General features: G+C 57.1%; 1 protein-coding gene across 1 annotated transcript; it reads left to right on the top strand.

Moving 5' to 3' along the window:
• The first annotated feature begins 11,358 nt into the window (after positions 1-11,358).
• On the top strand, positions 11,359-15,798 carry UBC (ubiquitin C). The gene is made up of 2 exons (XM_081113528.1): positions 11,359-11,605; positions 12,756-15,798. Exon 2 carries the CDS (start codon positions 12,759-12,761, stop codon positions 15,726-15,728), a length of 2,970 nt encoding a protein of 989 aa, XP_080969654.1. The 5' UTR covers positions 11,359-11,605; positions 12,756-12,758; the 3' UTR covers positions 15,729-15,798.
• Positions 15,799-20,140: the final 4,342 nt, after the last annotated feature.

Raw genomic sequence — 20,140 nt, 5'->3', positions numbered from 1 at the left:
CAGGAGTGTTTGTTTAGGAGTGCAGCTCCCCCCTCCCTTCCCCCACCTACTGCAGCCCACCGCCCCAGCGGAGGGATCCGGGCGTCTGTGAGGAGGCTCCAGGGAGCTTCCTTCTCGGGTCTGCTGATGGGGGGAGCCTGGGTCCCCTTCTCTGCTCGCCTTCCCACCCGGCAACTGATTTACACGTCCGAAAAGGTAAAAGAAAACAAAAAGTACAGGAAAATGGAGTGGAGATGCCGGGGATTGAACCCGGGGCCTCATACATGCAAAGCATGCGCTCTACCACTGAGCTACATCCCCTGGGCCTGGTGGTGGCGGAGCTGTGGGAAGCCCCAGTGTCCTTCCGCTCGCCGGGCCCCTTTCTGGGTGCCCAGTGTCTCCGGTCCAGCGGCTCCTTCCGCGCCCGCAAAGCCCGCGACCAGGCACTGCACCTGGGGAGGCCCGGCCTGGAGCCGGCGGGGCGACAGGAAGGGAACCCATGTCCATATGGACCAGCGCGGAGGGAGCTAGCCAGCGCTCGTCCTCGTTAGTATAGTGGTGAGTATCCCCGCCTGTCACGCGGGAGACCGGGGTTCGATTCCCCGACGGGGAGGCAACTAAATCTTTTAAATGCCGTGTGCACCTCGTGGTTTTCCTTGCAAACCTGGCAATTGGGGCGTCACTAAGGAAAAAAGCCAGGTGCGCGCAGTGGGCCTAACAGGTCCCCCATTATAGGCGTAATCTATAATCTCTAATGGATATAGCTTGAGAGATTTTGCATTTATATCCCTGGTCACAGCTCACAATTATGCAACTTTTATCATGTACCGGGCAGTGCTCGGCGCTGTGCAGGTGAGCGCTCATTTAGTCTCCACAGCAACCTCACGGGTAGGTGCTATGTTCTCCCATTAGACAGATGGGGAGACTGAGGCCTGGAGAATGGCTGTGTGGCCTGCCCAGGGCCACCTCATCACCACCTGCTCCGGGCACGGGTCCTCTCTGTGGAGAAGGCCCGGGAGAAGGCGGGAGTGCCTCCCTGACTCCATTCTCCGCCTGTCTGGACTCTTTCGTTTTCTTTTCCTTTCTCTTTCCTGCCTTTCTTTTCCTCGTTTCCCATTCCCCGTGTTCCTCCCTTCCTTCCTTCCTTCCTTCCTTCTTTCTTTCCTTCCTTCCTTCCTTCCTTCCTTCCTTCCTTCCGTTCTTTCTTCCTCCATTTTTATCAGGATGATACTCGTCATGAGTCAGAGCCGTACCTGGATGCGGCCCTGCGGGTCTCCTCGTGCCTCAGGGCTGCGAGGGCGCCCAGGTGTGGGGGTCGCGTTTGGAGGCCGGATCTGGGGCGCTCGCTGCCCCGAGGAAAGCCGCACTCAGGCCCGGCGTGGGCAGCATCCCTGCACCTGTGGGCTGCCCGGGAGCTGCACCCACGGGTGACCTGGTGCCTTTGCACAGAGCAGGGAGCTTGAGAAAGCTGAGGTCTGAGCCAGGCAGGGTTCATCCATTCATCCATCTATCCATCCATCCATTCATCCATCCATCCATCCATCCACCCACCCACCCACCCACCCATCCATCCACCCACCCACCCATCCACCCACCCACCCATCCATCCATCCATCCATCCATCCATCCATCCATCCATCCATTCGCTTATGAATTCACAACTGGCTATGGAGCACAGGTTATGTTCCAGGCACGGCTCTTGGCCCCGCAGTGACCCAGACAGAGGGGTTCCCTGCTGGGGGGGGAGGGCGGGGGGAAGAGATAGGAAACCAATAACTAAGCGAACAATCCCCAATAGGGGGCTGGGGTCGTGCTGGGAGGCTTGATCAGGGAAAGCTTCCGGGAGGCGGTGGCCTGAAGGCCGAGAAGGGGCATTGCCTACAGGTGGGGGCCCGCCCCGCAGGGTGGATGCGGCTGATTTCGTCTCCCCGCCCGGATTCCAGGGCGGATGCGATGACGCTGGGCGGTTGAGAACAACATGGGAGGGACCGGGCGGCGCCTGGGTACAGCGGCCGAAATAGCTCAGTTGGGAGAGCGTTAGACTGAAGATCTAAAGGTCCCTGGTTCGATCCCGGGTTTCGGCAGCTCTCCTTTTCTTTTTTTCTCCCCGCCCCCCCCTCCACCCCACCCCCCCATGAGCGCGGTGGAAATAAGCGAGTGGAGAGAAAAAAGGGGGTTTCGCTTTTTTTGTTTGAAACAGCTCCGAGTTTCCCCCGGGAGCCCGAGCGGCTGGAAACCTCTCGGTGCGTCCCGTCTGGGGAAATCCAACAGGAGCAAGCGTTTCCTTGACCCTCATTTATTTCATGTCGTGAAAGCTGATTAACTGCCCCGTGTCTGTCGGCTGCGCGTCCATTCCCGCTGCCTGTGCTCATTTCTGCTGCGTGAGCGGGCGCAGCTACATCAGGCCCGCGGAGCTGCGGGAGACGATCAGGCGGGCGACCTCCGGGGCATGTGAATAGCTAAACTCCTTGAAGGAGAGATTTTAAAATAAAAGAGTGGAGATGCCGGGGATCGAACCCGGGGCCTCATACATGCAAAGCATGCGCTCTACCACTGAGCTACATCCCCCGCCCTCGGAGCCCCGCGGATGCAGGAAGTGGCGGCCTTTCTCCACGTGCGCGTGTTCCTTCCTTTCGGGGTGCTCAGCGCCTCGGAGGATCCGAGCGGGTCCCTCCGCGCAGGGGAGAAGCCCGCCCGCCCCGAGGCGCAGGCGGAGCCCGCGGGGAGTGATGCGCGCGGCAGCGGAAGAAGGCGGTTTCTATAGGAACAGGCGTGGAGGGGCCTCGGCATGGCTCGTCCTCGTTAGTATAGTGGTGAGTATCCCCGCCTGTCACGCGGGAGACCGGGGTTCGATTCCCCGACGGGGAGGCTGTGTATCCTTTTACTGGGTTGTTTGGTTTTGTAGGAGCAACATTCCATAGTAGGTCTGTTTGCCTTGTATGTATAGATGCATAACTCATGGACGCAGGCAGAGGGGTGGTGAGAGCCTGGGACGGGGGTGGGGCTGGGGGGTGCGGAACGGGTTGGGGACGGGGGGGCGTCAAGGGGGTAAGAAAGGGGACATATGTAATACTTTTAACAATAACGACTACCATTACGTAAATAAATAAGTAAACAAATACATAAAATAAATGAAAACATATCCTTGGGTGAGGATTAAAAAGAAAATAGTACGGAATGGAGTACCGGAGTCTGTCCTGTGCAGTAAGGATAGTTCTGTTTTGTGAAACAAAAAACAAACGAAGAACAGGTCTGTGTGCAACCGGATGGTGTCACCGGAGCAGAGGGGGCTGGAGGGGGAAGAGGTCGGGGGCCAGAGCCGTGGTGGGAAGGGGACCAGCCTTCTGCTGCTGAGCACACAGTGGAGTAGGCAGAGCTTTATATACTGTTATTAACCAGCGTTCCCCTAGAGATTTGATTTTTTTTTTTTAATTCATTCCTGCACCTCCACCAAAAACAAACCAAAAAAAAAGAGGAGGCCTCTTCCCTTTTGCCCCTGGTTCCAGCATCGGCTAGAACGCCGGCTGTGGGGTTATGAGAAACAGGCCTCTTCGGGAGAAAAAAACATCGATTTGTTGTTCCCCTTTCTGTGTTTTTTAAAACTTATCTTTCTTGATTAAAATATCACAGATGCCCCCCCCTTTTCATTTTCCCATTGGCCCCCTCCACCTTGCCCCCGCCCACCCCCCACCCCCCAGGCCTTCACCACACCATTGTCTGTGTCCATGGGTTCTGCATATATGCAAACAAGGCCTTTAGTTAATCTCTCCCACCCATGCCCTCTCTCTGAGATTGGCCCAGCTGTCCCCTGCTTCTGTGTGTCTGGGTCTGTTGTATTCCTCAGTTTATATTCATGCGTTCACTGGTGGTTTCTTGTATGTGCCCTGACTGGGGATGGAACCTGCAGCCTTGGTGCACTACGCATTTAAATGTATAGAATTTACTTAGAAAAAAAGGGCACTGCACATGTAAATGTATAAAATTTATTCAGGAAAAAAGGTTTTAAGATGAGACTCTAGCAGAGAATTCCAGAAAGCAGCAGTGCAGGGCAGGGGGATGTAGCTCAGTGGTAGAGCGCATGCTTTGCATGTATGAGGCCCCGGGTTCGATCCCCGGCATCTCCATTGTATTATTTTTCTCATTCTTCTTTCTCCTGTTCATCCTTAAAGCGCCTACCCGGATGCGGCCATAACAGGTGTAGCTCCTCCTGTCACCACCTGGAGGTGCGGTTTCCCCCACAGTCGAGATCGGTCCTTCCTCAAGCCTGGAACGTTCCAGATGTGCTTTTGCTGGAGGAGGCGAACGGGAGCATTGATGCTGGGAACTACAGCGACCCTGGCAGAGTGTCCCGTTGGGCAGTGACAGCGCCTGCAGCGAGGCCTGCGGGGTGGGGCTCATTCCCGGCCGCCAGGGTGATGTGTACGTCGGGGGTCAGAGGTCTGTGCCGGCCTTGCCCTTCGCCCTCTGTGCTGCCAGCAACAACCTTTTTCAGAGGGAGCCGCCCAAAAGGAGACTGGCTTTCCCAGCAGAGGGCTTGCTCCCTGCTTCATCAGTAACAGGACCAGAATGAATGAATGTAAGAATGGACGAACGAACGAATGGAGTGCATGAACTCTTTATACGTGTGCACTGCATTTAATCACTAAACATGAAAGCTATTTTTCATTAAAAGAAGGGGTCCTGTTCTTTGTCTGCAGTAATAACGGATCCTTGTCCATCAATCTGTCTCCTTTGACTCCGCACTTGTGTGTTTTTTTAATATATTTTTATTGATTTCAGAGGGGAAGGAAGAGGGAGAGAAATAGAAACATCGATGACCAGAGAGAATCATTGATCAGCTGCCCCCTGCATGCCCCCCACTGGGGATTGAGCCCGAGATCCGGGCCTGTGCCCTGACCGGGAATGGAATTATGACCTCCTGGTTCATAGGTAGATGCTCAACTACTGAGCCACACCAGCCAGGCCAGCTCACACTTTAAAACATCCACCCACCCTCCAAAAAATTAAAAACATCCCACCTTAGATCTGGAGAGTCTGCAAAGCCTTCATTTCTGAGATGAAACTGAAATTCCTGAAGGGACTCGCCCTTGGGCGGGGGCTGGAGGCGTAGGGGTGGCAGCTCCTGTTTGTAAACAAGCAAAGGTGAAGTTACATTTATGAGGCCTCACGCGAAACTAATGATAGGCTTCTGCTTTACTTTGAGCTGACCATTACGTATTTCTAATCGTGTCACCAGGAACCCCCCGGGTGGGCTCGGGCTGCCTGTCGCTGTGTCCAGCCAGGAAGGCAGGTTGAATCCTATGAGGCGCTTATTGAGGAGGCCAGCCCACCATGAAGACAGGGCGCTTTCAAGCATCAAAACCTGCCTTTCAGCAGGTGCAGGGGGCGGGACTAGAAAGGGGAAGGGGTGGGGGTGAGGCAGCCCTGGGGGTCCGCAGACGTCAGCTATTGTCTGGCCACGAGATGATGTGGGTGAGATGATGGTGAGGAGATGATGTGGATGAGAGGATGGTGAGGAGATGATGTGGATGAGAGGATGGTGAGGAGATGTGGATGAGATGATGGTTTGACTCCTGGTGGGTCAGTCCGACCCTGCTTATCGGTTCTGCTTGCTGGATTCACAGCGGGGTCACCTCCTCAATCGCTTCGCACGGGCCTTGAAAGGGAAACTTGGGGAAAACCTCACCCCTTCCTCACATATGAGAAACTTAACCCCCGGTTCATGTAAGTATATGTGTCCTAAGATTTAAAATAGTAGGATTATTTTTCAAATTAATTCAGGTGCTCTATCTATCAGATGGTAGGTTCCCCCCATCAATACACAATGACAAGGGGGGGGGGGAATACCCTAAAGAGAAAGAAAAAAAAATCACATCAGGCCTGTGCTGGGAAACGGAGCCTCCTAGAAAAGTTATGAATCTTGGGAAAAAATCGTTTCTAACACCATTTTATTTTACATAAAAAAAACATCAACAGCAACACAAAACCCCTGCGATGAGGTCCCTGGAGACGTCAGCTTCATACCAGAGACGGGAAGTGGGGTGGCGGCTGCCCTGGGCGGGAGGATGGGGCAACGGAGAGTTGGCTAATGGGTCAGAGGTCAGTGTTGCAAGAGGAACACAGGTGTGGAGGTGGCTGCATAACAGTGTGGACGTGGAAGGTGGTAGAATGTGCCACCGCCAAATAGGCCACTTAGCTGTTGTTTTAAAGCTTTTATTGATTTTAGAGAGAGAGGAGGGGATAAGGAGAGAGAGAGAGAGAGAGAGTTCAAACCCACACCACCCGGGCATGTGCCCTGCCCGACCACCGGGAATCCAACCACACACTTTCTAGTTCCTGGGGCGACTCAACCAACTGAACCAGCTGGATATAATTTTGAGCTGAAGGCACTTGGAAAACAGCAAACGCGGGAGAGTCGTTCCCGGGGTCCCCTTCGCTGCCCGACAGTCTCCCCCAGGAGCTGAGAGGCGCGAGGTCCCCTCCGGGGGTTCCACGGACCAGCGGACTCCTGTCGCAGGACTGAGGCTAGGAGAGGACACCCCACTTGGTCACAAGCGATCCTGTCTCCCACCCGTCCTCTTCCCGAGTGTCTTTCCTACAATCACTCACTCTCTCCTCAGAGGCCTCCTTGCTCGCTCTCCCCTCTCCCGCTGGTATTTAGGCCTCAGATCTGAATGGCTGCTCTGAGTGACTCCCTGTCCCCAGGGTATCCCCCAAGGAGACGGCACTGGAGTCAGTGAACACCTGGGTTTTCCTCCCGTTACTCTCCTTCAATGCCAGGGTCTCTAAGAACAGCCCCCCCCAGCCCCCAACACACTAACACCCTGGACACGCTGAGCTGTGCTCGGAAAACAGGGTAAGCCGAGCCAGTGTGGCTCAGGGGTCGGGCATCGACCTCGAACCCGGGGGGTCGCGGTTCCGTTCGGGTCAGGGCAGTGTGGGGCGGGCAGGAGGCGGCCGGTCGGTGATTCTCTCTCATCGTTGCTATTGCTGTCTCTCTCTCTTCCTCTCTGAAATCAATCTATATATATATATATTAAATGGTTAATGAAGATGGTTCAGTCCTGTTATGTCTGTGTTGCCATGGCGATTTTTAAAAGCCCCAGGAAGTTAGGGGGTGGGACCGGCTGTTTTTAAGCGGGAGCGGCTGTGTTCTGCTTCGCGATGCACATGTTCAGACGCGGACAGGAGAACAGCAGGTCCCTGGCTGCTGTGTTCCGTGTGGGGTTCCTTTTTCATGGTGTTTCCCGCCCCCCTAAGCGGCTGATTCCCTTCACTCCCATTTATGGTGGCAAAACCCATGACAAGACGAGGCAAGCCCTTCCCACCCAGCTCTCCGGGGACAGGCCTGCGGGCACCGTGTCCGCGGACATGCCCTGGACGCTGAGTGGTGAGTGCCACACGGGGCTGTCACCTTCCTGGCAGCTGAGTCCTCTGCGGGGAGAGGAAGCTCCGCAGACACGCAGGCACCAGGCCCATCTCTGCCCCCCCCCCAGCCCGCCCCCAGCCCCCACCCGGCTGGCTGCCTGGCACCCAGGCCTTTGTGAGCTCAGTGCATCATGTGCCCGGGGTGGGGGTGGGGGGTTGAGGGTGTTGGGGGGGGACTGGCCAATCCGGCCCTGTTGCTGGGCCTCTGTCACGCTGCCATTGGTGGCCGCTCTGACGCCCTCGCTTCTGGGGCGCCTGCAAAGGAAGGATCTGCGTCAGGGAGGAGCTGGAAATGGATCGCGTGACTCACCCTGCCTCCAGCACATTCTGGAACACGGCATTCTAGGTCAGGGCCTGTGTGTTTGGGAGCAGCGTGGCCTGTGACCTGAGCCCCGATTCCCGAGCCCCAGCGGGACATGCAGACTTCCCAGGGACCCCAAAAAGCCTCTGGAGACCTGGGGCCCCGAACCTGGGCGTTGTTGACATGGGGGCCAGGTGGCTGTGTGGCGGGGGGACTGTCCATTGTAGGGGGTTCAGCGGCATCCCTGGCCGACCCCCCCTCCCCCCAGTTGTGACGACCAAAATAGTATCTCCCCGCGGTGCCAGGTCCCGAGGGACCCTGTGCCTCCTGGGTGAGGGTGGCCTTTCTTTCCGGAAAAACAGCAGCCACTGGTCTTGGGCAAGGTCATTCTCCTTTTTTTTTTTTTAAAGTTCTTTGCTGTTGAATGAATTACAGAAGTCTCCTTTCCCCCACTGACCGCTCCCTGGCCGCCCCCAGCACATGCCCCCCGCCCCCTGTCCACTGGCGACGCTCATCATTTCTCTCCTCATCGCAGGGCCCTTGGCCAGTGTTTGCTGGACTTCAGTTGGGGGCGGCAGGGCATTTCAGAATTTATTTTCCTGCTAGAGACAACCTGGGTGTTCCCCCAGCTCCTCCTGTCCCCCCAGCTCCTCCCGTCCCCCCCCCCAGCTCCTCCCGTCCCCCCCCAGCTCCTCCCGTCCCCCCAGCTCCTCCCGTCCCCCCCCCAGCTCCTCCCGTCCCCCCCCAGCTCCTCCCGTCCCCCCCCAGCTCCTCCCCTCCCCCCCAGCTCCTCCCGTCTCCCCCCCAGCTCCTCCCGTCCCCCCCCAGCTCCTCCCGTCCCCCCCAGCTCCTCCCGTCCCCCCCCCAGCTCCTCCCGTCCCCCCCAGCTCCTCCCGTCCCCCCAGATCCTCCCGTCCCCCCAGATCCTCCTGTCCCCCCAGCTCCTCCCATGCTGTTTTCTCTTGGAGCTCCCCGTGGGCCCACGCCCCAGGCCCAGCCGTCTCCTTCCTCTTGCCCTCGCCTCCCTTTGGACTCCGGACAAAGCTGTTGCCACGCAGCTCCTGACTCAGCCTGACGCACCCCCATCACAAGGTTCCCACAAACAACACCCAGCACGACCCCGAGAGCAACCGGGGTGCGGCCACGGTCCGCTCCTCTTAGAGAAAAACCTCTCACCTTCGGCCTGAAAACCTGCAAAACGGGGAGAAATGGCCCCGGACAGAGCCTCCCTGTTTGGTTCCTTTCGAACCCCTTTCCAGAAATTTAGAGAGAAGTCATCTATTTTTAAAATTATTGTTTATTTACCTACATGAGTATTCTTTTTTCCTTTTTAACTTAAATTCTTTGTTTAAAGTATTACATGAGCCTCTCTTTTCCCCCCATTGACCTCTGCTCCCACCCCCAGCACACGCCCCCACCCCCCCAGCACACGCCCCCACCCCCCAGCACACGCCCCCACCCCCCAGCACACGCCCCCACCCCCAGCACACGCCCCCACCCCCCAGCACACGCCCCCACCCCCCCAGCACACGCCCCCACCCCCCAGCACACGCCCCCACCCTCCCAGCACACGCCCCCACCCCCCCAGCACACGCCCCCACCCCCAGCACACGCCCCCACCCCCCCAGCACACGCCCCCACCCCCAGCACACGCCCCCACCCCCCCAGCACACGCCCCCACCCCCCCAGCACACGCCCCCACCCCCAGCACACGCCCCCACCCCCCCAGCACACGCCCCCACCCCCCAGCACACGCCCCCACCCCCAGCACACGCCCCCACCCCCCAGCACACGCCCCCACCCCCAGCACACGCCCCCACCCCCCCAGCACACGCCCCCACCCCCCAGCACACGCCCCCACCCCCCCAGCACACGCCCCCACCCCCAGCACACGCCCCCACCCCCCCAGCACACGCCCCCACCCCCAGCACACGCCCCCACCCCCCCAGCACACGCCCCCACCCCCCCAGCACACGCCCCCACCCCCCCAGCACATGCCCTCACCCCTCTACGATCTGTGTCCATTGCTTAAGAAATGACCTTGACACAAGTCTGTATTGGAAGTCCGGGGGTGTTGGGGGGGCTGCTACCCCAGAAAACATTTTATTCGTGTCCATTTCCCCGTCATGAGTTCATTCTCTTGGAACATGTTAAAAAACAACGGGGGGCGGGGGGGGGGGATCTATTGTGACTGCGCAGCCCTTCTTCCTGACTCAGCCATTGCCAGGGGCTTTCCAATGGAGCCGGGATGGCGTCTCGTCCTGATGGCATTTGTTTGTTTTTTGTTTGTTTTTCAGTCGCTGGGGAACGGGCCCAGGGGAATGGGCCCAAGGTCAGTCGTGTTTTTTCGTTGTGGCCTCTAATTTTTTTTTCTTGACGGCCTTAGAGGGCAGACATGACATCTCCCCCCTCCCCCTTCTTAGGGGCTGCTCATCCTCCTGGAGGAGCCCAGAAGGACAGTGACTAAGGGGGTGACACCAGGGGAGTTTTTACTGGAAACTTCTAAAAACCCTGTTCTCAACGTTCCCGCGCTCATCTGTGTGAAAACACTTTCTCTCTCCTCCTGCCCCCGGGACCGTCCTGCAGGTCACAGCTCATGTTCGGGGTTAGTTCTCCCCCTCGGACCCACCCAGCTGCCCCCGGCCTGTCCTTCCCAAACCTCAGGCTTAAATGGGTTCCATTCCGGAGGCCAACGGGCTGCCAGCCCCGCGGGCCGGGTCTGGCTCCAGGACCCCGTGCCCCCTGCCAACCAATCAGGAAGGGGAAGGAACCCGCTGGACCAGTCTAGAACCTTCTAGAACCACCTAGAACCACCTAGAAGGTTCTAGGCCTGTCCAGCTTCCAGGTCCAGTGCCAATCGTTGTGTGGTTTGTGTTTTTTTCTTTTGTAGCCTTTTAAATAATTTATTGGGGGCAAATCGTTCTTTTCTTTTTTAAAAGTATGAAGCTTGTCCACCTGTCTTTCCAAAATCCAGCGCAGACACAACCCGGCGGGTCTCCCACTCACAGTTTTCCGCGAGAACACCCCCCCCACCCCCACCCCCCCGCGTGTCCTGAGCGGCCCTTCGGCCTCGGCTGGCGTCCAGGCCCCGCGGACATTTGCCGAGTCATCCGCCCTGTCCCGGCGCCCGCGCGGAGGAGGGGCCGGCCACCAACCGGCGCGGTGGGGGTGGGGGTGGGGGCCGCGGCTCCCCAAGCCCTCGCGACGCGCCTTGGAGGTGGGGTGCACAGAACTTTAGGGAAACACAAACACTATCCAGATCTCAACTGTGACCCCCAAAGAAAGACCCCCTCCTGTTCGCGGTGGGAAGGGAGCGGGGCCCCGACTCCGCACGAGGCGCTGGGCCGGACCCCTGTCCGTTAAGGGGGGGGTCCCGGGAGCCGCGGGGGACGGTTGGGGCTGAAGAAAGGGGGCGTCGGGCCGGGAAGCGGGGTCGCGGGGGGGGGGGGGGGGACGCGGGCTCCCCACCCGCTCCGAGCGCCCGCCGATTCCGCGCCGGGTTTTAGCTCCCGCCGCGGGCGCCCTCCCGCCCCTCCTCCCGCCCCTCCCCCCGCCCGGCCAGCGAGTCCGGCGCCGGCTCCGTCCGCGGACGCAGCGCGCAGCCAACGCGCCGATCCCTCCGCGCGGGCCCTCAGAGGAGCCGCCCCGCCGCAGCCGGTTCCGCCCGGAGCGCCAGCCTTCGCCTCAGAACATTCCCGAAGGGGAGTCAGAGGACGCGGAGGCGCTGGGTATCCCGCGGGAGGCGGGGGCGGGGAAAGTAGTCCCTCCGCCTGTCTCCGCGGAGGGATCCCGGGCGCGCGCGGATATATAAGGGGGCGCCGGGCGTGGCGCGCGCATTCGCGGTCGTCGGAACACAGTCGCCGTTCTCTTCGCTCGCAGCCTCCTTCAACGCCCTCGGTGAGCGGCGGCCGCCGCGGCCGGGGTCCCGGGTCCGTCCCGCTCCTTCGGGGGCGGCGAGGGTGGCAGGCGGGGTGTCCGCCGCGGGCGGGGGCAGGGCAGCTGAGGGGGCCTTTAGTCGAGCGGGTCCCGCGAGCCGCGGACCCTGAGGGGAGAGCGCCGCCGCGAAATGGCGGCCGGTGAGGCGGCGGTGGGGCCGGCGGGCGGGCTGAGGGGCAACGTGGCGGGGAAACGTGGAGGGAGCGCGGCTGCGGCCGGACGGGGCTGGGCGGTGTGTGTGGGTCCACCGTGGAGTCTGTCACGGCCTAACGGGCCCAAAGGCCCCGCGGGACGAGGGGGCCCGGCCCGGCCGGTGCCGCTCGGAACCGACCCGCACCCACGGCGGGGGCGCGCTCACGTGACGTCACCCCGCTGTGTGCGCACAATGCCGGGCGGGGCCGCCTGCGGGGGGTGGGGGGGCGCTAGGGTTCCCTTTCCCGACGCCGGTCGGCGGGACGCAGGGCTGGGGCCTGGGCTGAGCTGACGGAGGCGGACAGGCGAGGAGGGGCGTTCGCGGCCAAGATCGTCCTCGGGGCCAGTCTCCCTGCCTCTCTCTGCTGAGCGCCCGGCGCGGGGGTTGACTTAGCCAGGAAGGTTCCGGTTCCGGTCCCCTTTCTGAGGGTGTGTGGGCAGGTTTCCCTTTCTCAATGTATCGGGGTGACACTGGTTAGTGACGCTGTGCGGGTTCTCAGTGTCCACGTCTATACACGTGACCTGTGTTGTTAGGCAATTTTTCTTGTTGTTGTTTTTTTTTTAATTGACTTTTTAGAGAGTAAGAGAGAGGGATAGAGAGTTAGAAACATCGATCAGCTGCCTCCTGCACGCCCCCTACTGGGGATGTGCCCGCAACCAAGGTACTTGCCCTTGAACGGAACCGAACCAAGGACCCTTCAGTCCGTGAGCCATGGGTCTATCCACTGAGCCAAACCGGTCAGGGCAAGTTTGTTTTTTTGTGTGTTTTTTTTTGGTTCCTTGCCCTAGGCAAGTGTTTATCTTAGCCATTGGGCCAATAAAAAAATGACACTTAGCCTTAGGAATGTGTTCATGGGTGAATTGCCTGCTAAACTCTCCGGTTCTTTTTTTTTGTTGTTTCATCTTTTTGTTCTAATAGACAATGCAGATCTTCGTGAAAACCTTGACTGGCAAGACCATCACCCTCGAGGTCGAGCCCAGTGACACCATCGAGAATGTCAAGGCCAAGATCCAAGACAAAGAGGGCATCCCCCCAGACCAGCAGCGGCTGATCTTCGCCGGCAAGCAGCTGGAAGACGGGCGCACCCTGTCCGACTACAACATCCAGAAAGAGTCCACTCTGCACCTGGTCCTGCGCCTGAGAGGTGGGATGCAGATCTTCGTGAAGACCTTGACTGGCAAGACCATCACCCTCGAGGTCGAGCCCAGTGACACCATCGAGAATGTCAAGGCCAAGATCCAAGACAAAGAGGGCATCCCCCCAGACCAGCAGCGGCTGATCTTCGCCGGCAAGCAGCTGGAAGACGGGCGCACCCTGTCCGACTACAACATCCAGAAAGAGTCCACTCTGCACCTGGTCCTGCGCCTGAGAGGTGGGATGCAGATCTTCGTGAAGACCTTGACCGGCAAGACCATCACCCTCGAGGTCGAGCCCAGTGACACCATCGAGAATGTCAAGGCCAAGATCCAAGACAAAGAGGGCATCCCCCCTGACCAGCAGCGGCTGATCTTCGCCGGCAAGCAGCTGGAAGACGGGCGCACCCTGTCCGACTACAACATCCAGAAAGAGTCCACTCTGCACCTGGTCCTGCGCCTGAGAGGTGGGATGCAGATCTTCGTGAAGACCTTGACCGGCAAGACCATCACCCTCGAGGTCGAGCCCAGTGACACCATCGAGAATGTCAAGGCCAAGATCCAAGACAAAGAGGGCATCCCCCCTGACCAGCAGCGGCTGATCTTCGCCGGCAAGCAGCTGGAAGACGGGCGCACCCTGTCCGACTACAACATCCAGAAAGAGTCCACTCTGCACCTGGTCCTGCGCCTGAGAGGTGGGATGCAGATCTTCGTGAAGACCTTGACCGGCAAGACCATCACCCTCGAGGTCGAGCCCAGTGACACCATCGAGAATGTCAAGGCCAAGATCCAAGACAAAGAGGGCATCCCCCCAGACCAGCAGCGGCTGATCTTCGCCGGCAAGCAGCTGGAAGACGGGCGCACCCTGTCCGACTACAACATCCAGAAAGAGTCCACTCTGCACCTGGTCCTGCGCCTGAGAGGTGGGATGCAGATCTTCGTGAAGACCTTGACCGGCAAGACCATCACCCTCGAGGTCGAGCCCAGTGACACCATCGAGAATGTCAAGGCCAAGATCCAAGACAAAGAGGGCATCCCCCCTGACCAGCAGCGGCTGATCTTCGCCGGCAAGCAGCTGGAAGACGGGCGCACCCTGTCCGACTACAACATCCAGAAAGAGTCCACTCTGCACCTGGTCCTGCGCCTGAGAGGTGGGATGCAGATCTTCGTGAAGACCTTGACCGGCAAGACCATCACCCTCGAGGTCGAGCCCAGTGACACCATCGAGAATGTCAAGGCCAAGATCCAAGACAAAGAGGGCATCCCCCCTGACCAGCAGCGGCTGATCTTCGCCGGCAAGCAGCTGGAAGACGGGCGCACCCTGTCCGACTACAACATCCAGAAAGAGTCCACTCTGCACCTGGTCCTGCGCCTGAGAGGTGGGATGCAGATCTTCGTGAAGACCTTGACTGGCAAGACCATCACCCTCGAGGTCGAGCCCAGTGACACCATCGAGAATGTCAAGGCCAAGATCCAAGACAAAGAGGGCATCCCCCCTGACCAGCAGCGGCTGATCTTCGCCGGCAAGCAGCTGGAAGACGGGCGCACCCTGTCCGACTACAACATCCAGAAAGAGTCCACTCTGCACCTGGTCCTGCGCCTGAGAGGTGGGATGCAGATCTTCGTGAAGACCTTGACCGGCAAGACCATCACCCTCGAGGTCGAGCCCAGTGACACCATCGAGAATGTCAAGGCCAAGATCCAAGACAAAGAGGGCATCCCCCCAGACCAGCAGCGGCTGATCTTCGCCGGCAAGCAGCTGGAAGACGGGCGCACCCTGTCCGACTACAACATCCAGAAAGAGTCCACTCTGCACCTGGTCCTGCGCCTGAGAGGTGGGATGCAGATCTTCGTGAAGACCTTGACCGGCAAGACCATCACCCTCGAGGTCGAGCCCAGTGACACCATCGAGAATGTCAAGGCCAAGATCCAAGACAAAGAGGGCATCCCCCCTGACCAGCAGCGGCTGATCTTCGCCGGCAAGCAGCTGGAAGACGGGCGCACCCTGTCCGACTACAACATCCAGAAAGAGTCCACTCTGCACCTGGTCCTGCGCCTGAGAGGTGGGATGCAGATCTTCGTGAAGACCTTGACCGGCAAGACCATCACCCTCGAGGTCGAGCCCAGTGACACCATCGAGAATGTCAAGGCCAAGATCCAAGACAAAGAGGGCATCCCCCCTGACCAGCAGCGGCTGATCTTCGCCGGCAAGCAGCTGGAAGACGGGCGCACCCTGTCCGACTACAACATCCAGAAAGAGTCCACTCTGCACCTGGTCCTGCGCCTGAGAGGTGGGATGCAGATCTTCGTGAAGACCTTGACCGGCAAGACCATCACCCTCGAGGTCGAGCCCAGTGACACCATCGAGAATGTCAAGGCCAAGATCCAAGACAAAGAGGGCATCCCCCCTGACCAGCAGCGGCTGATCTTCGCCGGCAAGCAGCTGGAAGACGGGCGCACCCTGTCCGACTACAACATCCAGAAAGAGTCCACTCTGCACCTGGTCCTGCGCCTGAGAGGTGGGATGCAGATCTTCGTGAAGACCTTGACTGGCAAGACCATCACCCTCGAGGTCGAGCCCAGTGACACCATCGAGAATGTCAAGGCCAAGATCCAAGACAAAGAGGGCATCCCCCCTGACCAGCAGCGGCTGATCTTCGCCGGCAAGCAGCTGGAAGACGGGCGCACCCTGTCCGACTACAACATCCAGAAAGAGTCCACTCTGCACCTGGTCCTGCGCTTGAGAGGGGGTGTCTAAGTTAATCCCTTTTAAGCTTTCAACCAATTTAAATTGCACTTTTCTTTCAATAAAGTTGTTGCATTCCCAAGTAGTGTGTTTTTTATTCAGTGCTAAGTAAGGTTATTTTTATTTAGGGTGGGGTGTAAGGGATCAAGGTTTTTAGACTAAGGTAATTTTGTAGTAAGGAGGTATAATAAATTACTGACTGAAATACTGAGTTTGGGTATAGTGTTGGGTACCTGAGAATGAAGAAAGTTTCTGGAATACCAGCAAGGAGATTTTAAAAAGGTGGGAGTGGTTGAAGGGAACATACAGTAGAAATCAATTTTAAAATACATAGCTCTATTTAAAATCAAAAGTTATATAGAAGGTTCTTTAACCAGATTTTTAAAGAAAGGTAATGTTATGCATTATGCTAGTGGTTATTTAGAGAATTAAAGCTATTGGTTGAAATACAATATTCAGTATTCCTCAATTTCATGCAACAGCAGATGCAGAGTTTCTATATAACTGATTGTGAATGAAGCAATTTGCCCTTGGTCCCCAGAAGTCTGGTCTCCAAAGAGCACTAGTCCTCATGGAGTAGAGGAAAATTGGTGTTTTCACTTGCTAATCGTAAAATGCCTGAAGTCAACAGGTTTAAGTCCTAGATTTAGGGGAGTATAACTAGGAAATGCCTTTTGAAAAATCCAGGAGTTGTAGGCAAATCCATTCTGGTGAGTTTCTCACCATGTTGACGTAAGTAGGTAATGCATAGATAAGTGAATTTCCGTGACTCACTGCAAGTCATGTAAATTGAGCAATGTCACAAGATCCTCAGAAACCCCACCAGTACCTGTAACCACTTGGAGTCACGTTCGGAGTTGTGTAATTTTTTTTTTTTAATATATTTTTTATTTTTTTTTTTACAGAAGGAAGGGAGAGGGATAGAAACATCGATCAGCTGCTTCCTGCACACTCCCTACTGGGTATGTGCCCGCAACCAAAGGTGCATGCCCTTGACCAGAATACATGACCTTCAGTCCACAGGCCAACGCTCTATCCATTGAGCCAAACCGGTTAGGGTGAGTTATGTAATTTTGATATTCATTACAGAATGAAGGGCCCTAGCTGGTTTGGCTCAGTGGATAGAGCCTTGGCCTGTGGACAAGGGTCCTGGGTTCAATTATGGTCCTGGTTTGCAGGCTCAAGCCCCAGTAGGGGGCATGTAGGAGGCAACAGATGGTTCAATGATGTTTCTATCTCCCTCTCCCTCTGAATTAAATGTGTGTGTGTATAAAATGAAGGGCCATAACAAAATAACCAGTCGCTTCTTGAAAATAACCACTGCAGGACAGGCACTGCAAAGTTCCTAAGAGTTGACAGGCATTTTAGAGTCTGGGTACAAGTGGGTCGGTGGCTACTAACAGTTGAAAAAATGTGGCTGGTCATCTCGTGGCAGCCTGATACCCTTAAGATAAGTGGAGACCCTGGCTGCCTTCCCCAGGGCTGGAAGGGTCTGGGCATTGGTGCCCTAGAGCAGTAGCCTAATAAAGCTGGGGGTGTTCAGGGCTGGGGGCGCTCAAACACTTGGCTCCTTGAAGTGCAGCTTCAGGGCAAGTGTGAAAGGAATCACTAACAATAAAAAAACCAATGCAAACACATTAAAAACCAGATGTAGAAAGAGTTGAATACAAGCTTATTCCCAGGAAAGAACGAGATGGGAATATATTTGCCTTGTTTTTTATAATATACTAGAGGCCCGGTGCACAAAAATTTGTGCACTCGGGGCGGGGGGAGGGGGGGTCCCTCAACCCGGCCTGTGCCCTCTTGCAGTCTGGGACCCCTCGGGAGATAACGACCTGCTGGCTTAGGCCTGCTCCTGGGTGGCAGAGGGCAGGCCCAATCCCTAGGTGCAGCCCCTGGTCAGGCTCAGAGCAGGGCCGATGGAGTTGGGGTGCCGCCCCGTCACACGCAGAGCAGGGCCAATCGGGGTTGGGGTGCTGCCCCCGTCACAGAGCAGGGCCCATCGGGGTTGGGGCACCGCCCTCTATCACCCACAGAGCAGGGCCGATCAGGGGGTTGGGGCACCGCCACTCTCAACCTCAGGGCAGGGCCAATGGAGAGGTTATGGCTCTACCCCGTCACAGAGCAGGGCCCGTGGGGCGGGGGGGGCTTGGGGAGCTCCCCCCTATCAGGCACAGAGCAGGGCTGATCAGGGGGTTGGGGCCCCGCCCTCTGTCACACACACAGCCACAGGGCAATCAGGGGGTTTGGGCGCTGCCCCCCGTCACTCTGATCCCGGTGCTGGGAGGCATATTACCCTTTTACTATATAGGGTAGAGGCCTGGTGCATGGGTGGGGCCGGCTGGTTTGCCCTGAAGGGTGTCCTGGATCAGGGTGGGGGTCCCCACTGGGATGCCTGGCCAGTCTGGGTGAGGGGCTGAGGGCTGTTTTCAGGCTGGGAGTGACTGAAGTTCCCAACCGCTCCTTCCTTTTTTTTTTTTTTTTTTTTTATTCTGGGCCAGCTTTACCTTGAGGCTTGGCTCCAGCTCTTAGGCCTCCGCGGGTAAAAGTAGGTTTCTGGCCTTTGCTTACAATGTTGCAAATCTGCTGGCTGAAGTCCAGCGTATTTGTTACAATGCCCCCTCAGAGGCCTGCAGCCGCAGGCAGGGAACTCAGGCGGGGAACGTTGGTCCAACGATCCTCTCACTGAGGCAAGCAAGCCTCATGTTAGTTTCAAGCTGCCTGGCTGCTGCTGGCCACCATCTTGGCTGACAGTTAATTTGCATATCTCACTGATTAGCCAATGAAAAGGGTAGCGGTCATACACCAATTACCATGTTTCTCTTTTATTAGTGTAGATACGTATATTGTGTGTTTTATAAATGCAAAGTAACCCACCTAAATTCCTGAGTGAGCCGATTTTACTTCTCAGTGATTACTTTTTTTTTTGAGAGTATTGATTGTTTTTAATTTCAGTGATTATTTTTAATTAAAGTTGCACTTTTTTGGGTTTACCCCTGTGTAATATATATACCATGATACGTGCACGCACACGCACTCACAAAACACACACACACAAATAGGATCATTCACAACAGTTTCGAAAAACAGCCCATGGAAAGAGTATAGTCTCTTTTCATGTTGTTTTAACTTTAAGTCAGAAAATACAACAAATTTTCTTAACCATAAAAACTTGCTTTACACATTACATGTCACCAAACTCTACAGCCCTGTCACGCATCACAGGCTTTGACTGCATGGCGCCACCAGCTTTTCTTTCCTAAACTAGCTCATGCAGGACATTTTCCCAAACCAGCACGTCTCCATCTACCTCCTTGTTCCCATTCTTGCTAGCGGCCCACTGGACGGCCGCCTTACGGGGTGCTTAGCCCGTCGACCAGCGTGCCCAGGGGGCTGCTGCTCTGGTGCTGGTGCCCGGGGCATCTGACTGAAAGGGCAGCATAGATGCCACGTCTCTAGCAAGGTCCTTGGGAATCGCGAGAAGTCACTGGTCTTGGCGCCCGCTGGGCGGCACGTACTCTGCAGGGGAAGGTGCGGAGATCACGGCTCCTGCAAAGGGTGACGCGGCCATTTGTGGAGCGTCCATGTTTTTAAAAATCAGCCTTAGAACTTATTTTTGTAACTAAGTAACGGTTACTGTATTGGTTACTGCCTCATATTTCCTTCAGTTCTTTGAAAAGGAATGCTTTCCCGTGTTTGGGGCGTGTGGGAAGCTTACAGGAACGTGCAACGAGAAGACCTGCAGGCGCGCAGCATGCCCTTCGCCCGCAGACAGCAGCCCCCCATGGGAGGCAGGGACGGCGCCTGCCTGCTCACGTCTGCAGTAGCTGGGACAGTTCTAACCTTGCATTTTGGATAAAGGAAAACACCTTTGATGTCATTTTCTCAGCAGCAAAGGAAGCCGCCAGGGCAACACCATCCCTGCGATCAGTGACGGGCCCTCCGCCCGCCGATGCGCGCCTGTCAGCCATGGCCGGGCCGGGGGTCCCGCCGCGGGGAGTCCTGTCGGGTCAACAGCGCCGCTGAGGGCGCGCGGCCGTGAGCGCAGCGGTGTGAGCCCTGGAGGCAGATGTGTGGCTTGTAAGTCGTTGAAAGTGTCTCTGTGTTTTGTCCGAAGGTACAAATCCCTCGCCTGGCGCGCAGGGCTCTGCTGCGGGTGCTGCTTGCGGGTGGCAGGGCCTTTGGACTCGGGGTCACTCGTCTGCAGTGCTCACTGCCGCCGGGAGAGGGCGCAGCTGGACAGGCTGCTTTAGCCAGGAGGCCGGCAGCGCCCCCAGGCGGTTGTAATTGAGCAAGGAATTTGTTCCTCCGTATCTTTCCTTCCTTCCTCCTCTAAACGTTTATTTTTATGTTTTTGTTAATCTTCACCCAAGGATATTTTTCCATTGAATTTTAGAGAGAGAGTGGAAGGGAGGGGGAGAGAC

The sequence above is a fragment of the Myotis nattereri genome (genome assembly GCF_964212035.1).
Source record: "Myotis nattereri genome assembly, chromosome: 19".
In the NCBI taxonomy this organism is placed as follows: Eukaryota; Metazoa; Chordata; class Mammalia; order Chiroptera; family Vespertilionidae; genus Myotis; species Myotis nattereri.
This window is presented reverse-complemented; position numbering and strand designations above follow the sequence as displayed.